Consider the following 27,601-nt stretch of genomic DNA (forward strand, 5'->3'; position numbering starts at 1 on the left):
CCTCGCCCAGTGCTCAGTGTGGGCGGAAGGCTAGGGAGCGGGAGCACTCTCAGTCTGCAGGGCATCTGCAGCTACATCCTGGAGGCTGGAGCCTCTGCCCAGAGGCCCGGGCAGACCACTGGTGCCAGTCCCCATGACCCGCCTAGGCCAGGGACCTAGCTCCACCCGGGTACAATATACCCACCTGTACTGAGCATGTCACTCCTTCCCCTGAGCCTCAATTTCCTCTTCTGGTAAATAAGAAGATCCCTCAGTTCAAGAGTACACAAGGACTGAGGAGCCATGTAAAGCAAGGGCCAGCCCAAATCCATACCCTCCCTGGTGTGGAGAGGGGCCCTCTCTGGGGCACGTACCCGAGGCAGTGGGCTTGGGCATTTGGTTTTCTCTGCAGGAAGACAAGCTCCCAAGTGCTGAAGGAGAAACTTAGGGGGTACTTTTCCTTGGATGGGCCCAGAGGACATGGCTAGTCCAGTATTTAATGCCCCTTGGCCACCTGTAGGCCCTGGGGAGGAAAGAATGACGTCTTCACCCACCCACCTCACCCACTGTGAGAGTTCCAGTCTCGCCTCCTCCAACCTGGTCAGGAGGGGAAGCATTGTGCCAGAAGGTGGGGAGGATGCCAGCAGGTGCGAGGCCAGGCATCCAGGTGCTCAGGTCCATCAAGCTGTCCCCAAGAGAGGTCCCGGGGGCTCTAGGCTGTGTGAGGCCCTCTGGGGCATCAGCACCCTTGCTGGGAGTAGACTAGACCACACAGGCCCCAGGGCCCCAGGCCCTGTCACATCAAGCTCTTCAATCCCTGCCTATAATCCCCACCTCACACCACACACAGGAACATGGTCTTGCATACAACACAGGGAATAGGCTTCTACTAACACAGAGCCCTCCTGGTAACCTGGGCAGTCTTCTCCCAAGATGTCTGGGCATCAGCAGGGGCAGCTTCCAGAGCTGCAGGAGCCCTTAGACTGGCCTCAACATCGCTCTCGTTTACCAGATGAGCAACTGAGGCCAGAGTACTCTGGCCTGGTCTGGCCATTCATTCATGCAGTCAACACATATTTATTGAGCATCGACTCTGTGCCAGGCCCAGGGGGGCTCAGAGACGAATCATACACAGACCTCGCCCATGAGGCGCTCACAGCCTGGCAGGGCAGTTGGTCACGTCAAAGGACACTCACAATTCAGTGTGGTCAGTGTGGTGTTAGAGGTAGCACAGGTGACCAAGGGAGCACAGAGGAGGGGCCCCTGGCCCGGCCGGGGGCGGCAGGGAGGGCTTCCTGGAGGAGGTGACACCTGAAGAGGGTTTTAGGAAGTGAGCAAGAGTTAGGGTGTGTGGCAGAGGGAGTGGCCTATGCGAAGAGGTCCGGGGTAAGAGACGGCACGTCTGGGCGGCAGCTGGGAGTTAGGCAGGGGCCAGTCCAGGAAGGGCGTGGAATTAGCAGTGGACAGGGAGCTCTGGGGGGGAGGGGGGAGGTGTGAAGCAGGTGGTGGTTGGCAGGGGGCCCACTGGGAGCCAGCGTGGAGGGTGCCCCTGAGGAAGGGGGCAGGGGAGCAGGGTGGGTGGCAGTGGGCTTGCAGAGGAGCGTGGGTGTGATGCCTTTGCCCGAGGAGTCCCATCCAGCCCAGGCCCGCTCAGCAGGGCGGCGGGGGTGCGGGCTGCCAGCCCCGGGGCAGCAGAGTACAAAGCACAGGGTCCAGCGGCTTGAGCGTGGCCTGCTCCTGCAGCCCGTAACGCTGCCCGGGCACCAGCCGGAACTCGAGCCTCTGCAGCAGCTTGGCCATGACCACCTTCACCTCCATCTGTGTGCGGAAGTGAGGAAGGGCAGGAGGCACGGGCGTGAATGTGCAGCTGCCTGGCCCAGCCCCCAGCCCCCAGCCAGGGGTCCCAGAGCAGGGCTCTGAAATGCCTCCTGGCCCAGGACGAGACACCACCCCTGAAGTCAGCTCCGGGCAGAAGCCCCAGCCGTGGCCTCCTACCTGAGCAAACTGCTGCCCGATGCAGGAGCGCGGTCCCAGAGAGAAGGGGAAGTAGGTGAACCTCGGCCTGCAGGGAGAGAGGAGTCAGGAGGTGGCAGTCCTGTCACAGATCCACCCCAGCGGTGACAAACCCATCCCTCGCTGATGCACGGCTGTGCACCAGGGCTGGGTTTTGCATACACTGAAAACATCAACAGCTGGCTCCGTCAGGCTCTGCATCAGCATTTTCTCATGTTATCCTCCTCTGGAGCCTTCCAGAAGGAGCTGTTATTATCCCCAGTTCACAGAAGGAGGAACTAAGGAGCTCACGATCCTATGGCACTTCTATGTTCAGCTGGTCACATGTCCAGTTCTGGGCAGAGTCTGGATGCAGGTGGCCTGTCCCTGGAGCCAGCCACCAGCAACCCCCCCTCACTGTACTTTCAGGCATTCACCCCCATAGCGAGCTGCAGACGGAGCCATCAGGATTCCCATTTCTCAGAGAGGACCATCAAAGCAGGGGGAGGTGCGGTCCCTGGCCCGAGTCACAGGGCTTCCCGGTACAAGGGATGGGTTCTGAGCATGGGTGCAGAAACCAGTCTGAGCTGGCTTCAAGCCCCAGCTCTGTGGCTCCTGGCTTCATGCCCTTGGACAAGTTACCTAACCTCTCTGAGCTGTGATTTTGTCTCCATTAAAGGGGGCAGAGTGCGGATCACAACTCCCTCACAGTGATCTGGAAGGCTATGTGGGCTCAGGGGTCATAGGCAGTTCAGAGCAGAGATCACTGGACATCCTTCTCCCACATGCACAGCTTGAAGAGAGACTTACTTGGGTGCTTTGGGGCTGAAGCGATCGGGGTTGAAAGTCAGTGGGTCCTCAAAGTACGTGTCCATACGCCCCATGACGTAGGTGCTGAACTGCGGGGCAGAGGATCCACTTGTCTCCGGTTCCAAAGATGAGCACCCTCACACCTCCCCGACCCGCTGCAGCCACCCAATGGAGTGACCAGGAGCAGAGGAGGCCCACTCCCCACTCTACTCCACCCCCCCATCTGGGCCAGTGTGGGACTCCACTGGCTCCTGGAAAGTGCCTAAGAGGAAGGAGGGGGACAGCCCAGTGTGCCAACAAGGGCATCTGGCTGCTGCATCATCCCATGCTTGGCCCCGTGCAGTGGGGGGACTACAACTATCCCTATTTTACAGATGAGAAAACTGAGGCTCAGAGAGAGGTTCATGACTTGCCTAAAGTCAGCCGGCAAGTAAGTGGCCAAACTGAGATTCAAACTCAGGTCTGCTTCGAGAGCATCTTTCTCAAGATCTCTGAGAGCTGTTATTTGGCACAAGGCTTGCATCTGGGGTGTCGGGGGGCGCTGAAGAGGGGTGAGGCAGAGGAGCCCAGGGGCCCACTAGCCTTTCAATGCATGCCACGTCACCTCCCTACTGGGGTTAATGTTCCATGCCCCTGGCCTCCATGGGCCATACATGCCCCCCATAACTTGGGCCCTGGGTCCCAACCTCTGCCTCATTACTCTTGCACAAAAGAGCTCCCTGAGCCCCCTCTGCCCCTGGTTCTTTGTGCTGAGAGTCCAGGGCATACAGGGTGAAGGGAGGGCCTGGAACGAGGCTCTGAAAAGTGGGTGGGAGCATAAGGTGGAGAGGTGTCTGAGACCAGCGAAGGGCACCTACTGTGTGCTAGGGAACTTTGCCAGACACGTGACTACATTATTCTTTGACTCTTCTCAGTAAACTGTGACTCAGGGATCAGGCATCATCATCCCCATCTTACAAGGAGGGCACTGAGGCCCAGAGATGACCCAGCCTGCCAGAGCGGGGCTGGCACTGGAACCGGGGTCTGCCCACTCACGGCCCACACAGCTGTACACTTGCCCAGCCAGACGTAAGGGCATTCTAAACCGCCACCTCGGTCACTCAGACAGGTGGTACTGGCGCAGGGGTGTTAATAAGAAAAAAAGGGAGCAGATAAACAGAATAAAGAACACACTCTGACATAAGCTGGAGAGGGTGTAGCAGAGTCCTGGGAAGCCCAGGTGGGGCAGGATGGGGGAGGGGGCTGCCCAATAGATAGAACCAGAAGCATGTCGCTTTCCTGTGTAAGTAAAAACGGGTCATGCCATGGGCTGAACTGTGTCCCCCTAAAATTCTGATGTTAAAGTCCTAACCTCGGAATGTGACTGTATTCCAAGATAGTCTAATCAAGTTATAATGAGGTCATTAGGGTGGACCCTACTCCAGTCTGGCTCGTGTCCTTAGAAGAAGAGGAGATTAGGACAGACACACACAGAAGAGGTCTTGGGAGGGCACGGCGGGAAGGTGGCATCTGCAAACCAAGGAGAGAGGCCTCAGGAGACCCCAACCCTGCCAGCACCTCGATCTTGGATCCCCAGCCTCTAGAACTGTAAGAAAGGACATTTCCACTGCTAAGCGCCGCATCTGTGGTGCTTTGTTCTGACAGCCCCAGGAAACAAAACCACATCCCTACCTTACACCATACGCAAAGTCAACTCCAGGTGGATACAAACTTAACTTGCGAAAGAAAAGTGTGAAATTGTTAGAAGACAACGTAAGCGACAATGCTGACCTCAGGATGGGGGCGGGGGGGTTCCCTAAGACAAGAGAAGGGACACTACAAACTTAAGAACTTCAGATCATTGAAAACGCTTTAACAAAGAGAATCCACAAACCTAAAGACGACATTTGCAACCCACATACCTGACAAAGGATTAACATACGATTTTTTAAAGAAGTGCTGCAGAGCGATGAGACAGCCCAGAAGGAGAAAAGTAGCACAGGGCTGCGAGCCTCGCTAGGAAGTAACCAGGAAAGTGCAAATCAAGACCACAGGGAAGTACCTTCCTTGCACTTGTTCGGTTGCAAAAAATAAGAAGCTGGGCCATACTAGGTGTTGGGGAGGATAAGGAACCCCGTTGGTGGGAGTCCAGGTTGGCACAGGTGCTCTGGAAAACATTTTGGTGCTAGTTTACCAAGATGATCATTCAGCTATCCCACACCCCAGCCCTCCCACCCCCGTCTGCACCGTCCACCGGTCATGCGGGCAGGAACAGTGGCAGCAGCAGGAAACGGGGCAACTCTCGGATGCCCACTGACCCAGAATTGAGAACGGGGCGGTGGTCTCCACATAGCAGAATATGATACAGCAGTGAACCGAGGGCCTCCAGTCACAAAGCAATCCTGGGACATATCACCTCGTGGGCATACACACACACACACGCGCGTGCACACACACACACGCATACACAAAAAGGCGAGGCAATGGCAAGCACAGAATTCAGGACAGTGATTGCTTCTGGAGGGAAGCTGGACAGTGACACATTTCTAGTTTGGGGGTGGGTTTCCAGGAGTCACTGTGCATGAAGGGATGCCCGATGGGGGAATAAATGAATGTATGTGTAAACAAAGAAACAAGTAGGGGCACCCGGGTGGTTCAGTCGGTTGAGAGTCCGAATCTTGATTTTGGCTCAGGTCATGATCTCAGGGTCGTGAGATCGAGCCCCGCTTGGGCTCTGTGCTCAGCATGGAGCCCGCTTAAGATTCTTCTCTCCCTCTGCCTCTGCCCCTCCCCACCCCTCTGCTCACACTCTCGTGCTCTCTCTCTAAAAAAAAGAGAGAGAGAGAGAGAAAGAAAGAAACAAGTAAAGGAGAGGAGGGAGGGAAAGTCACCCTCCGTGGAAGAAGGGGCTGTGGAGGGGAGACAGAAGGAATTGGACAGCCTGGGGTCAGCTGTGAAACTGGGCACATCTTGTATCTGCCCCCGGCCAGGTATGTGACCTCAGGAAAGTGACCTAACCTCTCTGAGCCTCAGTGTCCTCAGGTGTAAACAGGGTGCCTCCTTTCCAGAATCATCCACTGTAACCTTACACCAGTGTGAAAGGGAAGAAAGACCTCACAGTGTCATAGTGCAACTTGAATGAGAAACCCCAGTGGTGACAACAGGACCACGGACGTCCCGACCTCAGAGCTTGGTCACCCTGGGGGCAGGCAGGGAGGGCCCCCACACACCAGGAGCGGGGTGTTTCCGGGCACTCTGACCCCGTCAATCAAGGTCTCCTCCTCCAGCAGGCGAAAGGTGCCCCATGCCGGCGGGTACAGCCTCAGCGACTCTTTGAGAACCTACAGAAGCCACACGGGGAGACAAAGAGAGAAGTCAGGAGATCCCCCCAGAACGTGCCAGTGGCGTGCCCCAGACCCCACTTTGCTCCCACTTCCAGGACCAGGTCCCAGACCCCCGCCAAGTTAGCCTCATCTTCTTGTCCAACCCCTCCTGTCACAGGAGAAACTGAGGCCCAAAATAAGGGGGTTGTGCAGAACCACCATGATGGAGCCCGGACCAGGACCCAGGCCTCCCTCTGAACCAGGGCACCACCTTCTCAGAGGAGCCCTCCCCCAGCTCAAGCCAGGCCTCCTGCTGTGCTTTGTCGGGACCAGAGGGGGCCGCTGAGTCTGGCCCCTGGTGGCCAGCTTGAGGCTCCTGGAAGTGCCCGGCCTCCCCCGGAAATGCAAACAGCGCCATTGGCCATTCGATCGAGGATCAAGGGCTGCTGGTCCGGGGAGTTGTTTTTTTTTTTTTTTTTTTTTTTTAATATCCTGGGACATTCTCACGTGCAGTGAAGTTAGAGAACACCCGTACGAAAGAGTTCAGGGGGGCGGCAGGCCTGGCTTGACGAACCACCCACAAGCGCCCAGAAGCTTCTCTCCTGCCCCCACACCTGGGACAGGTACTGCAGTCTCCCCAGGTCGTCACAGTCCAGGTGCCTCTTAGAACCGATGACCTCGTCCACCTCCGCCTGCAGCCTGTCGGGGCAGACAAAGACAAGCTCGTCCCCGAGGAGGACAGGTCGCCGCCTACTAGTTTTAGGGAGGAGGGATGGAGGGGAGCGTGGAGAGCCGCCTGGGGCACCCCATCGGTCGCACGCACGCACGCACGCATGGCCCGCCCCATTGTTGAAGACATCCAGGAACCCACGTCGCAACCGAGATGCCCGAGCGGTTGCCAATTATGTTCCGGGGCCTTACAATATCCCCCCTCCGTGCTTGCTGCTTGGAACCGGCTGCAGAAAATAAATGCACCACCGAACAAGCTCTCTGCGCCGAGCAGCCTGGCTCAGCCTGGCTCAGCCTGGCTCACAGCAGCCCACAGCGGGAAACAACGAGCAGCGCACGGATGCCGGCTGAGTAAGCCTTAAGACGGGCACCGTTAGAAGAATATGCAGCACCGAAAGTGGATTTGGACCACGTCACACACACGAGGAACGTCACACCAAGCGTTAGCAAGGCTGTGGAGCAAGCGGAACCCTTGTGCATTGTCCGAGGGAATGGAACCTGGTGCGGGTGTGTATGGAAAATGGGATGGCGGTGCCTCAAAACGTGAAATGTAGAATTACCATATGCTCCAGCAATTCCACTCTGGGTGTGTGCGCCCCCACATTGAAAGTAGGGTCCCGTAGATACCTGTACACCCAAGTTCATAGCAGCATTATTCACAGTAGCCGAAGGCCAGAAGCAACCCCGGTGTCCATCACCACATGAATAGATTAACAAAATGTGGTCTCTCCATGGGGCGCTTGGGTGGCTCAGTGGTCTAAGCATCTGCCTTCGGCTCAGGTCTTGATCCTGGGGTCCTGGGATCGAGCCCCATGTCAGGCTCCCTGCTCGGTGAGCAGTCTGCTTCTCCCTCTCTCTCTGCCTCTCCCCCTGCTCCTTCTCTCTCTCTCATTCACTCTCACTCTCAAATAAATAAATAAAATCTTAAAAAAATATGTGGCCTAACCATACGATGGAATATTATTCAGTCTTAAAAAGGAGGGAAGTCTTGACACCTGCTAAAACATGGATGGAACTTAAAGACATTATACTAAGTGAGATAAGCCAGACAAAAAGGTCAATCACTGTGTGATTCCCATATGAGGTCCCTAGAGGAGTTAAATTCATAAAGACAGAGAGTAGAATGGGGGCTCTGAGGGGGGCCCAGGGGCTGAGGCGGTTGGGAAGCTAGTGTTTACTGGGGACAATGTCCGTTGCAATGATGAGAAAGTTCTGGAAATGGTGGTGGTTGCACAGCCATGGGATTGTGCTTAATGCCACTGAACTATGCCCTTAAAAATGGTTAAAATGGCAAATTTTGGGGGCACCTGGGTGGCTCAGTCGTTAAGCGTCTGCCTTCGGCTCAGGTCATGATCCCAGGGTCCTGGGATCGAGCCCCGCATTGGGCTCCCTGCTCGGCCGGAAGCCTGCTTCTCCCTCTCCCACTCCCCCTGCTTGTGCTCTCTCTCTCCCTGACAAATAAATAAAATCTTAAAAAAAATAAAAGTAAAAATAAATTTTTTTTAAAATAAATATTTGAGAGGGGCGCCTGGGTGGCTCAGTCGTTAAGCGTCTGCCTTTGGCTCAGGTCACGATCCCAGGGTCCTGGGATCAAGCCCTGCATCGGGCTCCCTACCCGGCGGGAAGCCTGCTTCTCCCTCTGCCACTCCCCCTGCTTGTGTTCCCTCTCTTGCTGTGTCTCTCTCTGTCAAATAAATAAAATCTTAAAAAAAAAAAAAGGCAAATTTTATGCATGTATGTGTGTGTGTATATATCCACAATATTAAAAAGTGGATTTGGAAGAAGAGTTTACAATAAATAATGTGGGGCAATGTGATAAAACACACGGTGAAATTCAGTAGTTAATCGTGAACTGCCTCGAGGGGTGGGGCACCGTGGGTGGAATTATTATTATTATTAATTACTGTTATTATTATAACTTTTCTGCCTTTTCCAAATTTTTATAAAGAGCATATTAGTATTATAGATGTACTTAAAACCCCAACCAACCATCTTATACTCGCAAGCAATCATTCACGTCTGCCCATGGACGCTGCTGATTAACAACTGTAATCAAGGCTTTCCCCGCCTCTGGGGCTCCCGCCCCCACGCCTGTCGGGGTTTTCAGAGTGCTTTCACATTGGCGCAGTCAGTCTGTGCAATGGTCATCGAGGGAACCTGTTTCTATTTAAGGAAACCAATGGCCCAGCTCAAACGCCATCTCCTGGGTACCCTCCTTTGTCTCGCCGGCTGAGGATAAGCCCTTCCTCAATGCTGAGCTGGAGTTCTGTTCAGTTCTCAGTGCCAGCCCCTGGCCAGGCACTGAGCACAGCATGGGGAGGGAAAGAGCCATGGTCCCTGCTTTTTTGGAGCTTCTAGTTTCATGACTGAAACAGACTCAAAGCAAACCAGCCCTGGAGAAAAAGGCATTCATGAGCTGGGAAGAGCCTAGGAGGGGAAAACACAGAATAGCTACTTTAGGAGTGCGAGAAGGCTTCTGCAGGGTTGGACAAGGAGTTCTCCAAGAGAAAAGCAGGGAGAGGAGCTTCCAGAAGAGGGACTGGCATGTGCAAAGGCCCTGGGGTGAAGAGAAGCAGGACACACTGGAGGAGGCTCAGTCGTGGGAGGTGCAAGACATCAGACAATCCCTTCACCAGTTTCAAGGGGAGCCACTACCCCCCCACCAAGTCTCCCCATTCTGTACCTTGCCAAGATCTCAGGCTGGCGGGACAGCTCCATCACCGTGAATGCCAAATGATTGGCAGAGGTCTCATGGCCTGCAGGAAAGGAGAGCAGCAGTTCTACATGGGGCTACCAGGCTGCTGCTGGTCTGCCCCAGCTGCCTCCGAGACCCTGAGCCCATGGTGGCAGTTCAGGTCCTCACTTCTGCCCCCTGCAACTGAGCTGGGTGTCCAGATAGGAAGGAGATAGGCTGCCCACCCACAGATCCCCTGTGCCAGTCAATGTAGTCCAATAAATGGCATTTGTCCCCATGCATCTGGTTTTTACACCCTAAAAGCTCCTTCTGGGGTGTCTGGGTGGCTTAGTTGGTTAAGCGTCTGCCTTCAGCTTGGGTCATGATCCTAGGGTCCTGGGATCAAGCCCCGAGCTGGGCTCCCTGCTCAGTGGGGAGTCTGCTTCTTCCTCTCCCTCTGCTGCTCCCCCCTGCTTGTGCTCTCTCTCAAATAAAGAAGTAAAATCTTAAACAAAAAAATTTGATGAGCAAAGGAATGAAGTTGCCTGGCACGTCTTTTTGTGCTGGTCTAATGAAGGTCTCCTCATAAATGCTGAGGGGGTGGGGCCTTGAGTTCACATGGCCAAGCTCTCCTGAGCCCAAAAAGGCAGCTTCACGCCCCCTCACAGTGGCCAGCTCCATCACCAGGTCAGCGGCCACCGAGAAGACCTCCTGGACCTCCCCGAGCAGAGGGAGGCCTTCTGCTCCCCTATCCCAGCCCCTCACTTCTGCAGCAGAACTCCGCGCAGACAACCCGAAAAATCGCCCAGAGTCAGGTCTGAGGGGATGCCTGGTTCCCACCATTTCTGCAAAGCCTTGAGCCCTTGGCCACCCCTGGAGCTACAAACCAGCAATGAAGAAGGTGACGAAGTTGTCCAGCAGGATCTCATCGTCCTGGGCCCCCTCTTCAGCTGAAAGACAAGGAGGGTCTCAGGGCCCAGCAGCAGACGCCTGCTACACTCGTACCCCTTGTTCCCTTGCCCCGCGGCCCAGCGATGAAGCAAACGACCTTCTCCCCGGAAGCCAGATAGAGACACCCGGAGTCAAGTGTGGTCAGCCACCATGACAGGGGGCACCCCTGCCGCCCAGCCCTCCCAAGGCCCACGTGGGAGCCCTCGAACCTTTGAGGATCTGTGTGAGGATGTCGGCAGGGACGTCCTCCCCCCTCTTCAGGGCCTCCCGGCGGCGCTGGACCCAGTCCTTGCCAACCTGGCGCAGAAAGCGGATGCTCTCCCGGATCTCTCGGACCTGCTTCCACTTCCCTGGCATAAACTGAATAAGAACTCCCGCTCAGGACACCAACCAAGCACGCAGGTCAACCTCTCCCTCTCCCCCAGCTCCGAAATGACTTTAGAAACCCACAGCAGCACAGGCAAGCTGGGAGGTGGGAAGACTGCGAGAAAATTCTAGAAATATCTAGAAAAGATAAAGCAGCCAAGGAGATTTGACCAACATGGCAGGCTGAGCCCAAGCATTGGCTTCCCTTTCCTGTACCAAATCCCTAGATGTGATGGGAAAGGTGCCTAGAAAATTAGAAGGGGTCCCTGAAGGATGGAGGTGGCTAGGACTGCAAGGAAGGAGGAAACCACAGCCAGAGGGGAGGGAGGTAGAATCAAGTGCAGAAAAGATGGGGTGGCATCAGGGGATCCCAAGCTCAGAGGCTGAAGTCCCAGGGAACAGGAAGAGGCCCTGGGCATCTGAGGATCAACTCAAGTACCACCTCTCTCCCTTCTTCCTCCTTCATGCCTGGAACAAGGAGGTGATAGCTGGAGCTGCAGCAGCGATCTTATAACAATGAGGTGATATGCTGGAGACAGCAGAACAGAAAGACAAAAAAATTCCAGGAACATCTGACATTGTGGCCCTAGCACAGCCCTCCTAGATTGCCAGCTTCAGGATGATTTTACATGAGAGGAAGATTAACTCCTAATTTACTTAAACCACTTTGATTTTGATTCTCTACGTTAGGTGATGTATGCAAATCCTAACTGATTCAGAAGTCACTTCAGTCATAACCAGAGCTCAGAACCCATTCTGAAAAAAGGTCACTGGAGGAGGTGCTCCAGCAAATTTGGACAACGCCAGCTCTGGTCACCGGAGGGGTGTGGGGGCAGTACCGTCGCCAGAGTGTTGCGCGATGCAGTAATCCCCTCCAGGATGAGTTTCACCTTCCGGGACAGAGGCTTCTGGGCACCCAGCAGCATGCCTGTCTCCATCCCAAAAGCTGCCTGGGGGAGAGAGAAGAGCGAGGTCTTCCCTGGGGCAATGGGAAGACTTGAAGACCCAGGGCAGAACCTGGCGCTGCTCAGCTAGAGACCCAGGCCCTGGGCTAAGGGCTTACATGCATTGCGTCATGGAACTCCTTACAATGACCCACGATGATTCCAACCTCGTGGGACATGGTGAGGACTACATAGCACGTAGTAGCGACTCCACAAACCTTGGCTTCCTTCCTTGACAAGATGCATTTCCCCAGAAATGCAGCCTTCCTTGGTGTCCCTTCTATACCCAGCCTCCCACTGAATTACTGGGTGACAATGACCCTTCACTGTGTCTGCACTCCAGCCGCCTGAACTGACCTTAGCCAGGTGTGGGGGACATTGAGCCACTGCTCAGCCTGCCAGGGTGCAGAGCCAAGCCAGACCCAGGGCAGGTGGGTTTTGGGCTGGGAGGCAAGGAGACCTGAGATCCAGTCCAGCTTCTGCCACTGACCAGACACAGGCCAGTCCCCACACCTCTCACGGTCCATTCCCAGAGAATGAGTTAGTAGCTGTCATCTCGTACAAGTTTCTGTTGAATATTCAAGGAGATATGAAGTTCCCCATGCAGAGAAGGGGTTGATGTGTGGAGGACGAGGAGGAGGGTGGAGGAACGCAAGGAAAGGGAAGAGGGAGAGAAGAGCAGCCCTCTGACCCATGTCAGACCCCGCTCCCATGGCCCACCAGCCTCCCATCACCTTGGCCAGGATGTCCATGGTGGTGCAGGTCAGCATGTCCTGCATGGACACCGGGGTCTGCCCATCTGCCTTGGCCTCCAGAATCTCCACCAGCTGCTCGGCTTTCTCGTTGAACGTTTCCATCAAGCTGACCAAGGAGCTGGGGAAACAGCATCCGTTGGAAGAGCCAAGAAATTGGAAAAAATTCAAATGTCTATCAACCGATGAATGGATAAGCAAAATGTGGTGTGTCTAATACAATGGAATTTCATTTGATAATTAAAAAAGGAAATTCTGAAACATGCTTTGGCATGGATGAACCTCAAAAACCTTATGCTAAGTGAAAGAAGCCAGGCACAAAAAGAAATGTTGTATGGGGGCGCCTGGGTGGCTCAGTCGGTTAAGCGACTGCCTTCAGCTCAGGTCGTGATCCTGGAGTCCCGGGATCGAGTCCCGCATCGGGCTCCCTGCTCGGCGGGGGGTCTGCTTCTCCCTCTGACCCTCCCCCCTCTCATGTGCTCTCTCTTTCTCATTCTCTCTCTCTCAAATAAATAAATAAAATCTTAAAAAAAAAAAGAAATGTTGTATGATTCCATTTATAAGAAATGTCTGGAATACGAAAATCCATAGAGACAGACAATAGATTAGTGGTTGCCAGGTGCTGAGGCCACTGAGGGGAAACAGGGAGCGCCTGCTTTTTGGGGTGATGAAAGTATTCTAAAATGGATTGTGGTGATAGTTGTACAATCTTGTGAATATACTAAAACCCATTCAATTGTAAGTGATGAATTGTATGGTATGGAAACCACACCTCAATAAAAGTTATTTAAAACATAAAATGTAACCAAAAGCGAAAACTGTAATAAGGAAAACGAAAAGCCCAGAGGAGGAGTGATGAGGGGAGACCCCCACCCCCATTCATCACTGTCACTCAGCCCTTGATGTTCAGCCCCCGTGTCCCTGGCAGCCTGCCTTGCTGTCTCTGACTGCTAATGCCCTCGCCTCCCACCCTTCAGCTGGGGTGAGGCCCCCTCCCGTGAAACTCAGCCCCCTTCCCAAGGCCCGCCATCTTGGACACACTCACCTGCGGCTGAAGGCCAGGTCCATGACCCTGCGCTGTTTATGCCAGCGCTCATAGTCACATTCGGACACCAAGCCTTGGCCAAACAGTCTGCGGGAGACAAATGTCTGATGTGAGCAACAGGGAGGGAAGGGGGACTGATGGCTTGATGGGGACAGGGTCACCTCTTGGGATGGTGGAAATGTTCTGGAGCTACACAGTGGTGATGGTTATACCATATTGTGAGTGGACAAAATGTCACTGAGCTGTAACTCCAACATGGTTAAAATGAGGACTTTTGTGAATTTTACCATGATAAAAAATAAATAAGAAATGGGGTGATCATGTCCCCCACCCTTGCAACCCCTCCCCCTCCCCCTGCCATCCAGAGGGGAAAGAGGAGAAGGACGGTGACAATGACAATAGCAGTGGCCACCATTTATGGGGCACCTGTCACGTGCCTGATAGCCTGGGCCCGGGACTCCGTGCTATGCCCAGTGCCCCGGGCCCCGCAGCCCTCTGCCTGCTGCCAGAGGCTTTCCCGGCCTCTACCCCAGCCCCTCCTCATGCCTTACCTCTCACCAAACACAGTCTGGATTGCGTGGTACATCTTGGAGTCCTTGTTGTACTTGGTGGACATCAGGAACTTCTAAACATCCCCAAAAAGCCAACATGAGCTCGTGCACCCGTGAGAGGCTGCAAGGGACTCAGCAGTTTTCTGGACTCTTGTGAAACAATGCCCCGACAGTCACCATTAACTGAGTCCCCACTGTGGCATGAGTACTTCACCCAGCACAATCTCACCTAACCCTCCAGAAACCCTGTCTTCAAGCAACAGCATCTTGTTTGGGGATGAGGAAAGCAGGGCACAGAGGGGCACAGTGATATCCTGTGGCCACACAGCTGGAGTGGTGCGGTGGGGGATCCCTCACTTCAATGCCCACGCACGGACCTCACAGCACACCCACCACCTTCCAAAGCAGCAAGAACGAGGAAAGGCAGGTGCTGCTCTGAAACCAGAGTGGGGAAGAGGAGAAGCCCAGAGGGAGGGCTTCTGGGACACAGGAGAGACACTCGGCACAGATTCAGTATTGTTAGTGCCAACCCAGGCATGGAAGTCAAGGAAGGCTTCCTGGAGGAAGGATCAACTTGCCTCAGCACAAACTGGATGGTAGCAATAATAACATTAGCTGACAGCTCTTGAGCCAGTATAGCCAAGGGGTTAACAGCTCAGGCTGTGGAGTCAGCGGGCTTGATCCAGGCTCAGCATCTTCACTCCACCACTTGCTAACTTTATGACCACAGGCAAGTTACTCATCTCCTCTGCCTTCAGCTTCCTCATCTCACATGATGGGGATAAGAACAGTGCCTGCCTGGGAAGGTTGCCGTGAAGAGTAAATTTGTTCTACGTGAAGAGTCTGAGAACACTGAGACACAGCAGGTGCTCCGTGAACGTCAGGTGCACATCCGCATCCTATAGCTCACTTAGAGCCCAGTCAGCCCTAAGCTGGGGGTGCTATTTTTATACTCATCTTACATATGATGAAGAAACTGAGATTTAAAATGCCCAAGGTCACACACACAGTGAATGATGGACATAGGATTTGAATCCAGGCAATTTGCCGTGGGACAGAGGAAAGGGAGGGCTGTGATCCAGGCAGGAGAAGCCCAGGCCACATGCTGCCTTCAGGCAGAGTGAGAAGTGGGGAGGGGCAGCAAGGGGGCTGGATCCCAGAGGTCTGCCTTATAGTACAGTGAGCTTTACCCTGTGGGCACTGGGAAGCAGCAAGACGATATCTCTACTGTACATTAATCCAGGGGCTGCTGGGATCTGGGAACTGAGCCTGGGGCTCTAATATCGATTTTTCAGCTGAAAGGAAACCCCCAAAATGGCTGACTTCGGATCATGAGCCATATCCTAAGAACCCACCCCCACCCACTGTCATGTATAAACCAACTTCCGTTACTACCCACTACCTGTCCCTATGACAATAAAGGCCCACCTCCCAGGTCCCTCTCAAACATCCCTAAATAGTCCAAGGTCTGTGCCAACCCTCCCAACCTAAACCCAGGAGTACCCACACTGAGGCACAACAGCCTCAACTTAGGCTCCAATCAGGTGTCCCCATAGTTGGGGGTCCCCATGCCTGCTGTCCCTGGGAATGGGGATTCTTTGAAGGCCCAGTGACCTAGGTTCTGGGGACACGAGGGGTGCATGGGGCACCCTCAGCACCTTCGCTGCCTTCTCTGGTTGTCCACACTGACAGCACTCCTCTGCGCATTAAGGGATAACTGCTGGGGACTTGCCCTCTTGCCATAAGTAATAAAAAAAAAAAAAAAGGCAAAATGCATGAAATGTCTGTTTTCAGACACTAGACAACAGGAAGTGCTGGATTGTGAATCCTAAGAGAAGGAAAAGAAAAAAAAAGATGTGAGCCCTACGACCTAAGATTACTCCAGCTTTTTACAATTTCAGGATAAAGGCACTAGAAGATAAAACTCAAGTATATCCCAGCAGGCTTTCCAAGTTGATGAGACAGAAATCAGAGTCCAGACAGGCCAGAGGAGGCTAGAATTTGTAAGGCAGAGAACCTGAGGGGAGGGAGCTATGCATTGAAAGAGCTCCTGTGCAGAAATCTGCATAGGGATCCCCTGCATCTTTGGATGAATACCAACCTGTGCATGCATACAGTGAACACAAGACCGAGTTAAAAACTTCTAGGAAAAGGAGAATCACTGAGTAACTACAGGCTGAACAATTCTCAGAGCTTACACAGGCCAAGAACTGTTCAAATTCCCACTGGCCCGAGTTAAACCTCAAACATAAGGGCTTTATGTGGTCCCCAGAAGAGTCACTCCTTAGTACTGGGGCTAAACTAGCTCTAGAGTACAAGTTGACCCAAGACCAACCCTATAAAAGCCTTAGAGCAAACCTGGAAAGGATCAAACTGATCCACAGGCAACTTTACCGTCTTCCAGAATGAATTCCAGCACCCTTTAAAGGAATGAAACAAAAGTGAGCATTCAACAACGCACAACTCACAATGCCCAGGGTCCAACATGCAATCACTAGACATGCCAAAGAGCAGAAAAAGCTACCTATAACCAGGCCCAGAAATAACAGAGAGGATGGATTTGCAGACAGGAACTTTAACACATTTATTACAAATATTGCAAATATGCTCAAGGAACCCACGTATCCAAGAAGTTCAAAGACTCCTACAGAGCATTAACAAAAAGAAAAGTACACCAAGGCAGATCATAATCAAATTTCTGACACCAGTGATAAAGAGAAAATCTTGAAAGTAGACAGAGATGAAGTAGTATATTATTTGAAGATAGACTGATATAAGGTAAAGATTATACTATAAATCCTAGGACAACCACTAAGAGAGAAAGAAAGAGAGCCAAGAAGCAAATGGTGGAGATAAAATGAAATACTAAAACATACTCCATCCAAAAGAAGGCAGGAAAGGAGGAGAGGGGGACAAAAAACAGATAGGACAGAGAGCAAAGAACAGAGAGATTTAAACCTCACCATATCAATAATTACATTAAATATAAATAACCTAAGTCCTTCAATTAAAAGGCAGAGATTGTCAGACTGTAAAACAGCAACACCCAACTATATGTTATCTATACAAAACCCACTTTAAATATAAAAACCCAAATGGGTTAAAAGTAAAAGGATGGCAAAAGATATACCATTCAACACTAAGCAGAAGACAGCTGGAGTCGCTACATTAATACTAGACAAAATGTCCTTCAAGAAATGGAATATTACCAAGGATAAAGGGGGACATTTCTAAAGATAAAGGGGTCAATTCATCACAAAGACATATCAATCCTAAATGTGTGCACGCCTAATAATAGAACTTCAAAATATACGAATCAAAATCGATAGAAACAAAAGCAGAAATAGAAAACCCATGATTGGGGTGCCTGGGTGGCTCAGTCATTAAGCGTCTGCCTTCAGCTCAGGTCATGATCCCAGGGTCCTGGGATCAAGTCCCGCATCGGGCTCCCTGCTCAGCGGGAGCCCTGTTTCTCCCTCTCCCACTCCCCCTGCTTGTGTTCCCTCTCTTGCTCTCTCTCTGTCAAATAAATAAATAAATAAAATCTCTAAAAAAAAAAAAGAAAGAAAAACCCATGACTGTGGTCAGAGTTTGACATTCCTCTCCAAGTAATTGCTAGAACAACTATACAGAAAATTAGATGAGGACTTAGAAGATTCGGCTAACACTATCAACCAACTCCTAACTGACGTTTCTAAAACATTCCATTCAACAATCACCGAATACACATTCTTTTTAAGTGCTCATAAACATTCACCAAGGTAGACCATATGGTAGGTCATAAAACAAGCTTCAATTTGTTTAGGTGGATTGAAATCATGCAGAGTATTTTCTCTATCCTCACGGAATTAAACTAGAAATCAATAATAAAAGATATTTGGAAATACCATAATATTTAGAAATTGAATAACATACATGTAAATAATCCATGAATCAAAGAGGAAATCACAAGGGAAGTTAGAAACTGTTTTGAACCAAATGAAAATAAAAACCAAACGCACATATTGAAATGTATGTTACATCTGTGCTATATAAGAGATATATGGAGATGTACGGAGATATCTGGAGATATATGAGATATATGGAGATATACGGCTGTAAGTGCTTATTTTAGAAAAGAAGCAAGTATAAAATCAAGTCTCTAAACTCCCACCTTAAAAAATTTGCACAAGAACAAATTAAATCCAAAGTGAGTAGAGAAGGAAATAACAAAGAGCAGAAATCAAGAAAATAGAAAATGGACAAACAATGGAGAAATTCATAAAACCAAAAGCTGGTTCTTTGAAAAGATACATAAAATTGATGAACATTTTGCTAGCCTGACTAAGAAAATAAGAGAAAACCTAAATTACTGTTTGCAGGAATGAAAGAAGGGATATCATCACAGAGCCAGTAGACGTGAAAAAGTTAATCAATAAATATTACGGACAACTCTATACCAATAATTTGAACAATTAGACAAAATGGACAAATGCCTTGAAAGACAAGAATTACCAAACCCTAGAAAAAAAGAAAGTTGGAATGGTCATAAATCAATTAAAGAAAGTGAGTAATTAAAACAAAACAAAAAGCACTTCCTTCAAAAAAAAATGCCAGGCTCAGATGGCTTCACTGGTGAGTCCCACCAAACAGTCAAGGAAGAAATAACACTACCCCATACAAACTCTTTCAGAAAACAGAGGAGACGGGACCTTTCCTGACTCATCCTACAAGGTCTATTAAACTGATCCCCACACCAGACAAAGGCGTTATAAGAAAATAATAAATATAGAAACAAAAATTCTTAGCAGAAGATGAGCAAATTGTATCATGACCAGGAATGCAAGGTTGGTTTTAACACTTGAATATTATCAACCAATGCAATTCATCGTATTAACATATATGGCTTAACTTTTCTCATTGAGCGTCATGAAGTTCTTCATATATGGTTTTTGGTAGCATGCTTTAAAAATCTTAAACTGTGTCTATATTTGAAATTAAATTTAAAAAATTATTTTTAGCACCTTCTTAGAGACACCTGGTTGTTCAGCCTTTTCCCCTGATATGGACCCTAAGTTGCATTTTCTCCTTCTCACGCCAAGAATCACCCTGCACATCTGCTGAGTTCCCACTGTGAGAACAGAAGCACCATCATTCATTGAGCAATTGCTGTGTGCCAGGCTAGGAGGTTCACACATGTTATTTCAGCTTCATGCTGACAACCATCTGTCACAGAGGCATCATCCCTGTTTTATAGATGAGGAAACAGAGGCCCAGAGTGATGGTAGAGCCACCAGACTTGAGCCCTGTTCAGCCAACTCCAAGGTAAATGATCGGATGGCCATTCTTAGTACCCACATGGCAGGTGCCATCCTGTACCTAGTATGGACTGATTGGAGCTCCCTGTCTGTTTCCTCATCTCTGACATGGGGGCTGATGAGAGTCTCTACCCCTGTGCGGATTAAATGGGTTAATAATCGTGAAGTACATAAAGAAGTGCATGTTTAAGTATCTTTTGCCCCTTTGTTTGTAAATAAATATTTGTTTATATAAATATTTGTGAGATAAATCAATTGATCTTTGTTCTCATGATGGCCCGGGGACAGAGGGGTTATGATCCCACCTTGAAGATGAAGGAACCAAGGCTGAGAGGTGAGTGAGCTAAATGTGTGTGCGCCGCCTGGGCCACACTCCCAAATGGTGGGTGGTCAGAGAGAAAGATGCCATTCGTTTCTGGATCCTTGGGAAACCAGTCCAAATGCTGGTGCCTCCGGGACATTTCTCCTACAGTCCCTTCGGCTGAGTTTCATGCCCCCAGCTAGAGAAGGGAAAGTCCCTCCCCTTGGAATCCACTCTGCTTCCTACCTTGACTGATTCAGGGCTCGTGACAATGACAGAGGTTTTGTGGAAGACGTTGACCCGCACGACGGGGCCATACTTCTTAGCCCTGGAAACCAAAATGACCCAAAAGGAGGCTGTCAGCTTCGGGAGACGTGAATATCACCATCACCACCCAGCAGGAGGATCAGGGTGTCCCACCCCAGGACTCAGTGCTGAGTCACACCCCCCACTGGGTCTCAGTTTCCACATCCATGAAATACGGTTGCTACCCTCCTTTTCTGGGAATCAAGCCAGATGGTGTCTTTGAAAATGCTTTGGCAAGTGTAAAACACCGCATACACTGACTGTTAACCGAGTCACACCCCACACTGAGTTTACAGATGAAGAAACTGAGGCTCAGAGTTTCTGATGGCTAGTCTCAGGTCACACAGCTGGAGACAGGCAGAACTTGTCTCTGAGCCAGTCTCTTCTGCCTCTCCACTCAGAGGAGGAACTTTGGGGGTGGCAGTGACCTGGCCGGGGAGGGGGTAGTGTGTGTGTGCTGGCCTGGGACGTGGAGGGGGGGTGCCCTACGAGGGACCTGAGCTGGAGTAAGGGGAACAAATGACAACTAGGACCCACCAATCCAAAAACACATCTTGGAGCACGCGGCCACAAACCTCATCCTTTTTCCAAAAGTAGGGGAGGTGTCCTAGAAGGAAACTAGAAGAAACGGGAAACATTTAAGATCACCAGAAGTCACCATTAAAGAGCGCCCCCTTCCCCACAGGACCCCGTGAGGTTGGCGTTATTAGGCCCACTTTGCAGATGGGAAGACTGAGGCACGAGTAGGTATGGCGCTGGCTCAGGGGCACCCCGCGGTAAGAAAGCGGGCAGGACGCAAAGCCAGGTCTGGCCAGCTCCAGAAGTCTCCATAGAGGGGAGATGGAGAAGGATGAGACCATTTCCCTGGTGCAGAGGCTGGGGGCTGGCACATGGAAGGTGAACAGTAATATTGTGTGCAATTACCTTGGAACATCCACTGAACACTGGCTACATGCTGGGCACCATTCTACGCCTCATTCCATCTGACCTCCCCCACCGCCTGGAGGTAGGTATGTTGTTAACCTGTCTTATAGGTGGGGCAGCAGAGGCCAGAGAGATGGTCATCTGCCCACCACTGCACGGCTGGGACCAGGTCACCCCGAAGTCCTTCTCACGAGGGGATTGTTTTGTGATGCTAAGTCTGTGTAAGTTAAGTGTGTGTAAGTCTGGTGTGATCATCAGAATGTGAACAAGTCTGTCTGGCGTCACGTTGTGGCACGTTTTAAGGTATGTCCTATCCCCTGCATGACTTATTTCAGACAAGCTCACTGACTACACCATCTAGAATGGGTGACAAAACTGCAGGTGGGGTTTTCTGGGTCAGAGAACTCCAGGAGGGAGATAGAGAGCAAATAAACAAATAGGTAAGTAAATATTAAGTCGGAGAGCGATGGGAGAAAAAGCAGAGGGGTAGGTAATCAGAGGTGGGGATAGGAGGGGGGTTGCCATTTTCTACAGGCAGGTCAGGAAATGTCCCTCTAAGAAGTTAACATGTGAGCTGCCATAAGTGAAGGACTTGGCTGCCCAGGTATCTGGGGGAAGAGCATTCCCGGCAAAGGGAATAGCAGGTGCAAAGGTCCCGAGGTAGGAATGTGCTTGGTAAGTTCAAGGAACAGGGAACAGGTGTTGAGGCCGGAGTAGAGTGTTTGAGGGAGATGTGGTACAGGATAGGTTCCCCGAGGTAGGGGGTAGATCACCAATAGCCTTGTGGACTATTGCCAAAACTTTTGCTTTGACCCTGAAATGGGGGACACTGGAGGGTTTTGAGCAGAGCAGAGACAGGGTCTGATGGGTTTTCAATGGCTTGCTCTCACAGCTGCTGTGCTGAGAGTAAATGGGATGGGTGGGGGGCAGGAATGGAGGCAGGGGCACCAGCGAGGGGCTGTGAAAGGGGTTAAGGCTCAGACCAGTGCAGTCAAGAAGCCCGGTTTCTAGTGTACATTGTAGGAGGAGCCAAGCGGACTTGCTGTGTGTGTCGGTGTGAGAGTGGTGTCAAGGCTGACTCAAGTCTCCTGGGCTGCGTGTTGGAAGGATGAATGGGGCTGCCATTTACTAAGGTGAGGAGGACTGAGAAGGAGCTGGTGGGGGGCAGCAGACCCCACCTCTGTCCTTGTCCACGCAGGCAGTATTTGAGGGGCAGCACGGAGGCTCTGCCTGGGGTTCCTGGCTCTGCCTGCAGGAAGGGTGGGCCAGAAGTTCCAGCTCAACACCCCCAGAGCAGCCTCCACCAATGACCCTGCGCCCTCCACCTGGGTGGGGGTCAGCTCTCAGAGCTCCCTGGGAGGTTGCACCTCAGTTGTTCCCAGAGGTAACTTGCTTTATTGGCTTTCTGACCTCCTCTCTCTATCCAATCCCCAACTCCCCCCAGGGATCACCCCCCATAAACCACTTATATTTCCATTCTTGTCTCAGGATCAGCCTCTGCGGACTGACCTGAGACAAGTGGATTGATTTAGGAATTTGGCTTTGAACCTGTCAGGCTTGCAGAGGAAAGCTACTAAGGGAAGCAGGGGAGTACACACTTGAAGCCAGGCTAGAGATGTGAATGTGACAGTCCTCAGCAGAGAGGCAGTACTTACAGACCACAAGGGGTGAGTGTAGACAGAGAAGAGACCCAGGGACTGAGCCAGGAGGTCAGGCAGCAAAGGGATCACCAGCCAGGGAGACTGAGCAGGAGAGGCTGGGGAGGCCGGAGGTGAGCAGCGGGGAGTGGAGTGGGAAGCCTGCAGCGAGAGCAGGACAGGGGAGGGACAGGCACTCCTCCAGGCTGCCCTGGGGCCAGGCAAGACCGGGACTGAAGCGCTCTGGTGCATGGGGCTGCAGGGAGGTCACTGGGACCTTGGCCAAAGCAGGGTGGGTGGAGAGGTGGGTGACAGAGCCCGATGGGGTGGTGGGCCCAAGAGAGGAGGGGAAGGAGGAATGGGGGCCCAAAGATAGGCAGGCTTCTCAGGGGGGTGCTGAGGGGGTACAGAGCCAGGGGGCGGCAGTTGGAGGGAATGGGAAGGGAAGAGACGGGTGTTTTTTGGTTTTTGGTTTTTTTTTACAATGTGTTATATAAAAATGGGAATGATGCAGGAGACAAGGAAAACTGATGGCAGAGGAGGGGGGCGCACTGCTGGGGCCAGAGCTGCTGAACTAAGGGGACGGCTCTCCTTGGCCGCAAGCACTGCGGTCCCAGTGCAGGGAAGGGGGCAGCTGTGGCCCTACAGCCCTGGAAGGAAGTTCTCCCAGGCTGTTCCATTTACTCTGGGAAGTAGGAGGCAAGAATAAAGGCTGAGAGTGGGGATGGAGGGGGAGGTGGCAGGGACTGAAGAGAAGCAAGAACACTTGGGGAGTGGGCGGGCAAACGCAAGAGGAAGTGCAGTGTGGCCGCCGGGCAGCCGAAGCCCACTCGGGGTGAGCGGCCTTGAACTTACACTGCTCCACCTGCAGAAAGATGGACCGTGGACATCACACATGACTGGCTGTATTTCCAGAATAATCTAGTATCCGTGGTGACTCGCCATTGCCGCACGTTTTGGGAGAATGTTCTGTTTTGAATCACCTGAGTGAGAACACAGTCTAGACCCTCCTCACCCTCCCAGGTCTGTCTGAGAGCCCCCACCATAAACACTGGGGCCCGCTACTATTTGGGGAAGAACGTGAGTGACACTTCAAGAAAGCCCAGGGGACAGAGTGGCACGCGGTCCCCACGGCCAGGCAGGAAAAGGAACTAAAACCCATTCCTTCCAGTTCCTGCAGGGGGCGCTGGGGAGACAAAGGCAGAGCGGGAAGACCAGGTGTCGGAAGTGAACAGGTAAGGGATGGTAGAATTCCCAGACCGTAGACTACTGGGACTGGGCTGGGGGGCTGACAGAAGCAAGCCCCTATTGGTAGACTGGATATGGCGGAGCAGCCCAGGGAGAGAGAGGAGGGTGAAAATCCCCCTCCCCTGCCCGGTCCGTAGTACGAGCCGTTTCCTATAACACTGTGGTTGGCACAGTGGCAATCCAAGGTTTCTTGAGGGCAGAGAAAGTCTTGGATGGTAAAGAAGGTGAGGTCATCTGGAGAGCCCACTGTGAGCAGCCACAGGGAGGAAGGGAGCCCACACGACGGCTGAGGTGTGGGTCGCTGCCAGGAATGAGGGTAAGGGGTCATGACTGTGCCTCGTGCCAGTGGAATGGGGTGGTGAGTGCTCAGCTGGGTACCCAAAGTCCTTTGGATGCGCCACCCAACGGACCCAGCAAGGGGTCGCCACCATCGCCAGGAGCCAATGGGCAATTTGTTGAACAGACCCCACCTCGGGCAACCTGGCAAGTAGGAATGAGAGGAGGGAGCCCGGGCCACCCAGGAGCCCACTTGAGAAACTTATTCCAAAATAAATAAAAACTGGAAGAGAGAGACTTTTTTGTTGTCAAGTTTACATTCATCCCACGCTACCAGGAGAGTGGGGGCTGATGAGGAAGCTGAGAGCAGTGAGAGAAAAATGAAGAAACCACAAGTGTTTGTGTGGGATCCAAACGTGGGGTCTGAGTTTTCAGCTGCTACATGGATGGTTGCAGTAGGATGTTGTTTGTGGGGAACTCCAGGAGGACATCCCGGAGGAGAGGGCATCCTGGTGACTCCTCATGAATAAGGAGGAGGATGGGTGGGGGCAGGGGGAGCACAGCAGCTGCCCCTTGTAAGGCAGAGGGATCCTTGCCTGAAAGTTGGCAAAGCCTGGAAGCACCAAGGGGCAAATGTTACTACTAGAGATTCGGTATGTACACTTCTTTGCCAACCATGGTGTTGCCAATCATGGTTTGAGGATCCAGGCTTTGAATACCAAAGCATCTGATCTGTGCTAGAAGAGGTTCCAGAACTTTCATTTAGTGCAGTTTTATATGTGACCACCAAACAACTGTTAATCCCAAATCTTTCTGCATATGCATCGTTCAGTTCACCTCCTTAGAATAAAGAGCCCAACTATAATTATATTTAATTATATAATTAAGTATTATATAATTAACCTCCTCCCACTCCTCCACCCACCCACACGCACCTGTAGGTCACACGTAGATTCTGCAGTGTAGGATTTGGGGGAGAATGCAGGCATAAAAGGAAAGAAATACAGACACATACTACTACATGATGAACCTGGAAAACATGATGCTCAGTGAAAGAAGCCAGCCACAAAAGGCCACATATTGTATGATTCCATTTATATGTAATGTGCAAAACAGACAAATCTAGAGACAGAAAACAGATTAGTGGTTGCCTAGGGCTGGGGGGGTGAGGAGTAGGGGGAGATGAGGAGTGACAACTAATGGGTACTGGGTTTCTATTTGGAGTGATGGAAATGTTCTGGAACCAGCAGTTAAGATTGAACAACTCTGTCACTATACTAAAAAGCACTGATTGTACACTTTAAAAAAGGGTAAATTTTATGGCATAATTTTATTTTTAAAATGCAACTTAAAAAAAAGAGATGGGCGAGGGGCAGAAAGGGGCTTGATTTAAGGTCTGCCTTCTCAAGACAAAGAGACTAGACCAGGTCTGCAGTGCTTGAAGCACGTGGGTTTACAAGAAGACCAAGTCATGATGAGACCCAGCAGAATGAGCACAAAGCTCATTCAACCCCAAGCTGTTGATGGCTGATTTGAAAAGTTGGAAGGGTGACAGTGTACCTAACAGAGCTGGTAGGTGATTTCCACCATCCACTTTGAATGACTGTTTATCGAGTGTCTACTATGCACGTGCCAGATGTCAGGGACATAGCAGTGAACAAGACAGACACAGGCCTATGGGAAAGACAGACACTTAACAAGAGGTGGCACAAATAATTACCCAACTCTTACAATGACATAGAGTTTACAAAATGAACATGATATATTCGGGCATGGAAGCAGGTGGGACCTCCCTGAGGAGTTAGCATTGAATCCAAGCCTGGAAGGTGAGGGGAAGAACCATCTAGGTGGTGTGGAAGACAGGGCTGCTAAGCATGGGAAAAGGAAGACCCCAAGGTGGGCTAGGGCACCTGGGAAGACAGGGAGCCAGCAGGGAGAACAATCGCCTCCCTGCGTCAACAGCCACAGAGATCTTTCCCAAATCCACCAAACAGGGATTCAGGCTTCCAATGCCAGGTCATCTGGCTTGGGCTGGAGGTGGGCACCTTCCAGAATGTTCATGTCCTGAGATTTTAAAAAGTGTGTCTAATACCATTGTTTATTCATTCATTCAACAAATATTTATTGAGCATCTGTAATGTGCCAGGTGCTGGGGATACACGAGCGAACACACAGCATCCCTGCCCTCCCGGGGCTCACATTCTAAAGGGGGGAGACAGACACAGTCAACAGGTGAACAGACAGTCAACAAGTGAACAGAAGGTAACTTCAGGGGTGATGGCCCCTTAGGAGTTGGGGGCTATGTGGGCTTTACAGAGGGTAGATGGGGAACAGCAAGACCCTGGAGCTGCAGGAGGGGGGTTGCAGAAAGACGGGGCGCAGCAGTGAGCAAGCAAGAGGGGGGATGAGAACAGTACAAAGTGGTTTCTGAGAGCTCAGCATGGGCCTTGCTGGCCACAGAGTGGACTCAATCTAGAATTAGATTTCCTTCTCAAGTGATGGAAAGCTTTTAGAGCAGAGAAATGACACATTTGATTTAGCTTCAGAAAGGTAAGCTTCTGGTGTGTGGGGAGGTAAGTTGGGTGGGGGTGGGGGGCAAGGATGGAATGGAAGTACTAAGGAGAAGACAAAAAGGATATACCAGGACAGAAATACAAAGGGGAATGTGACCAAAGTAGAGTGTGTTGCAATCCAGGTGGAGTGACCCCGTTCCAAGTCTCAAAGTTAAGAGCGCCCACTTTAGAGCCAAGGCTGACCCGGGCTTAAATCTAGGCTTACCAACTGTGTGACCTTGGGCAGGTGACTTTGCCTCTGCGCGCCTCAGTCTCCTCGTCTGAACGATGGGGTAACAATAGCGCCTACCTAACAGGGTTGTCGCTGCCATCACGTTTGTGGGGCCCAGCAGAGCGCGGTGGGCGCCGAGCAGCTGCTGCGGCTGTGAGTAATTTGTTACTAAGAATAGTTAGCGCCCCTCTCCCGGCCGCCCTCTCCAAGCGGCCACGCGCAATGGCGAGGCTGGACCCCCCGCCCCGACGCCGGCTTGGACGCGGTCCCCCGGCCCCCCATTCGAGCGCCCCATCCAGGCCCCCGCCCCCACCCCCCGCTCACCTGGGCCGCGGCGGCCCGGGGATGTGCTCGTAGCGGCTGCGAGCGCGGTGCACGAAGGTGCAGCAGAGGCCGAAGGCGACCAGGACGGCGCTGCCGAGCAGCAGCAGCAGCCCGGGGCTCATGGCTCCCGGGCAGGCTAGGTAGGCCAGGGTCGGGGCCGGGCACCGAGGGGGCGGGAGGCCGCGAGCCGACTCAGCTGTCAGCGCCGCGCGCCGCCTCGGCCCCAGGCCCGGCGCGACCCAGCACCGCCCACTCCCGCCCGGCTCCGCCCCCGCCGGTTCGACCCCTCCCCGGGCGCTCCGTCCCCGCCAACCACGTCTCCGCCTCCGGTTCCTGCTCTCGGGGCCCGCCCCCGCCCCGCCCCAAGCCCCGCCCCGACCTCCACACTGCTCAAGCTCAGGCCCCGCCC

At 52.1% G+C, this 27,601-nt stretch overlaps 1 protein-coding gene across 1 annotated transcript; it reads right to left on the bottom strand.

Annotated features, from left to right (window-relative positions):
- Positions 1-1,040: 1,040 nt before the first annotated feature.
- On the bottom strand, positions 1,041-27,422 carry CYP46A1 (cytochrome P450 family 46 subfamily A member 1). Its single transcript, XM_081829963.1, has 15 exons — positions 27,193-27,422; positions 20,537-20,617; positions 19,940-20,021; positions 14,096-14,169; positions 13,545-13,631; positions 12,482-12,620; positions 11,643-11,753; positions 10,647-10,797; positions 10,374-10,436; positions 9,496-9,568; positions 6,698-6,782; positions 5,991-6,101; positions 2,782-2,870; positions 1,975-2,041; positions 1,041-1,797 (listed from the first exon to the last, which is right to left on the bottom strand). Exons 1-15 carry the CDS (start codon positions 27,312-27,314, stop codon positions 1,630-1,632), a joined length of 1,503 nt encoding a protein of 500 aa, XP_081686089.1. The 5' UTR covers positions 27,315-27,422; the 3' UTR covers positions 1,041-1,629.
- Between the last annotated feature and the right edge of the window lie 179 nt (positions 27,423-27,601).

This window comes from Leptonychotes weddellii, chromosome 9, assembly GCF_054177405.1.
Source record: "Leptonychotes weddellii isolate Sample4059 chromosome 9, ASM5417740v2, whole genome shotgun sequence".
NCBI lineage: Eukaryota > Metazoa > Chordata > Mammalia > Carnivora > Phocidae > Leptonychotes > Leptonychotes weddellii.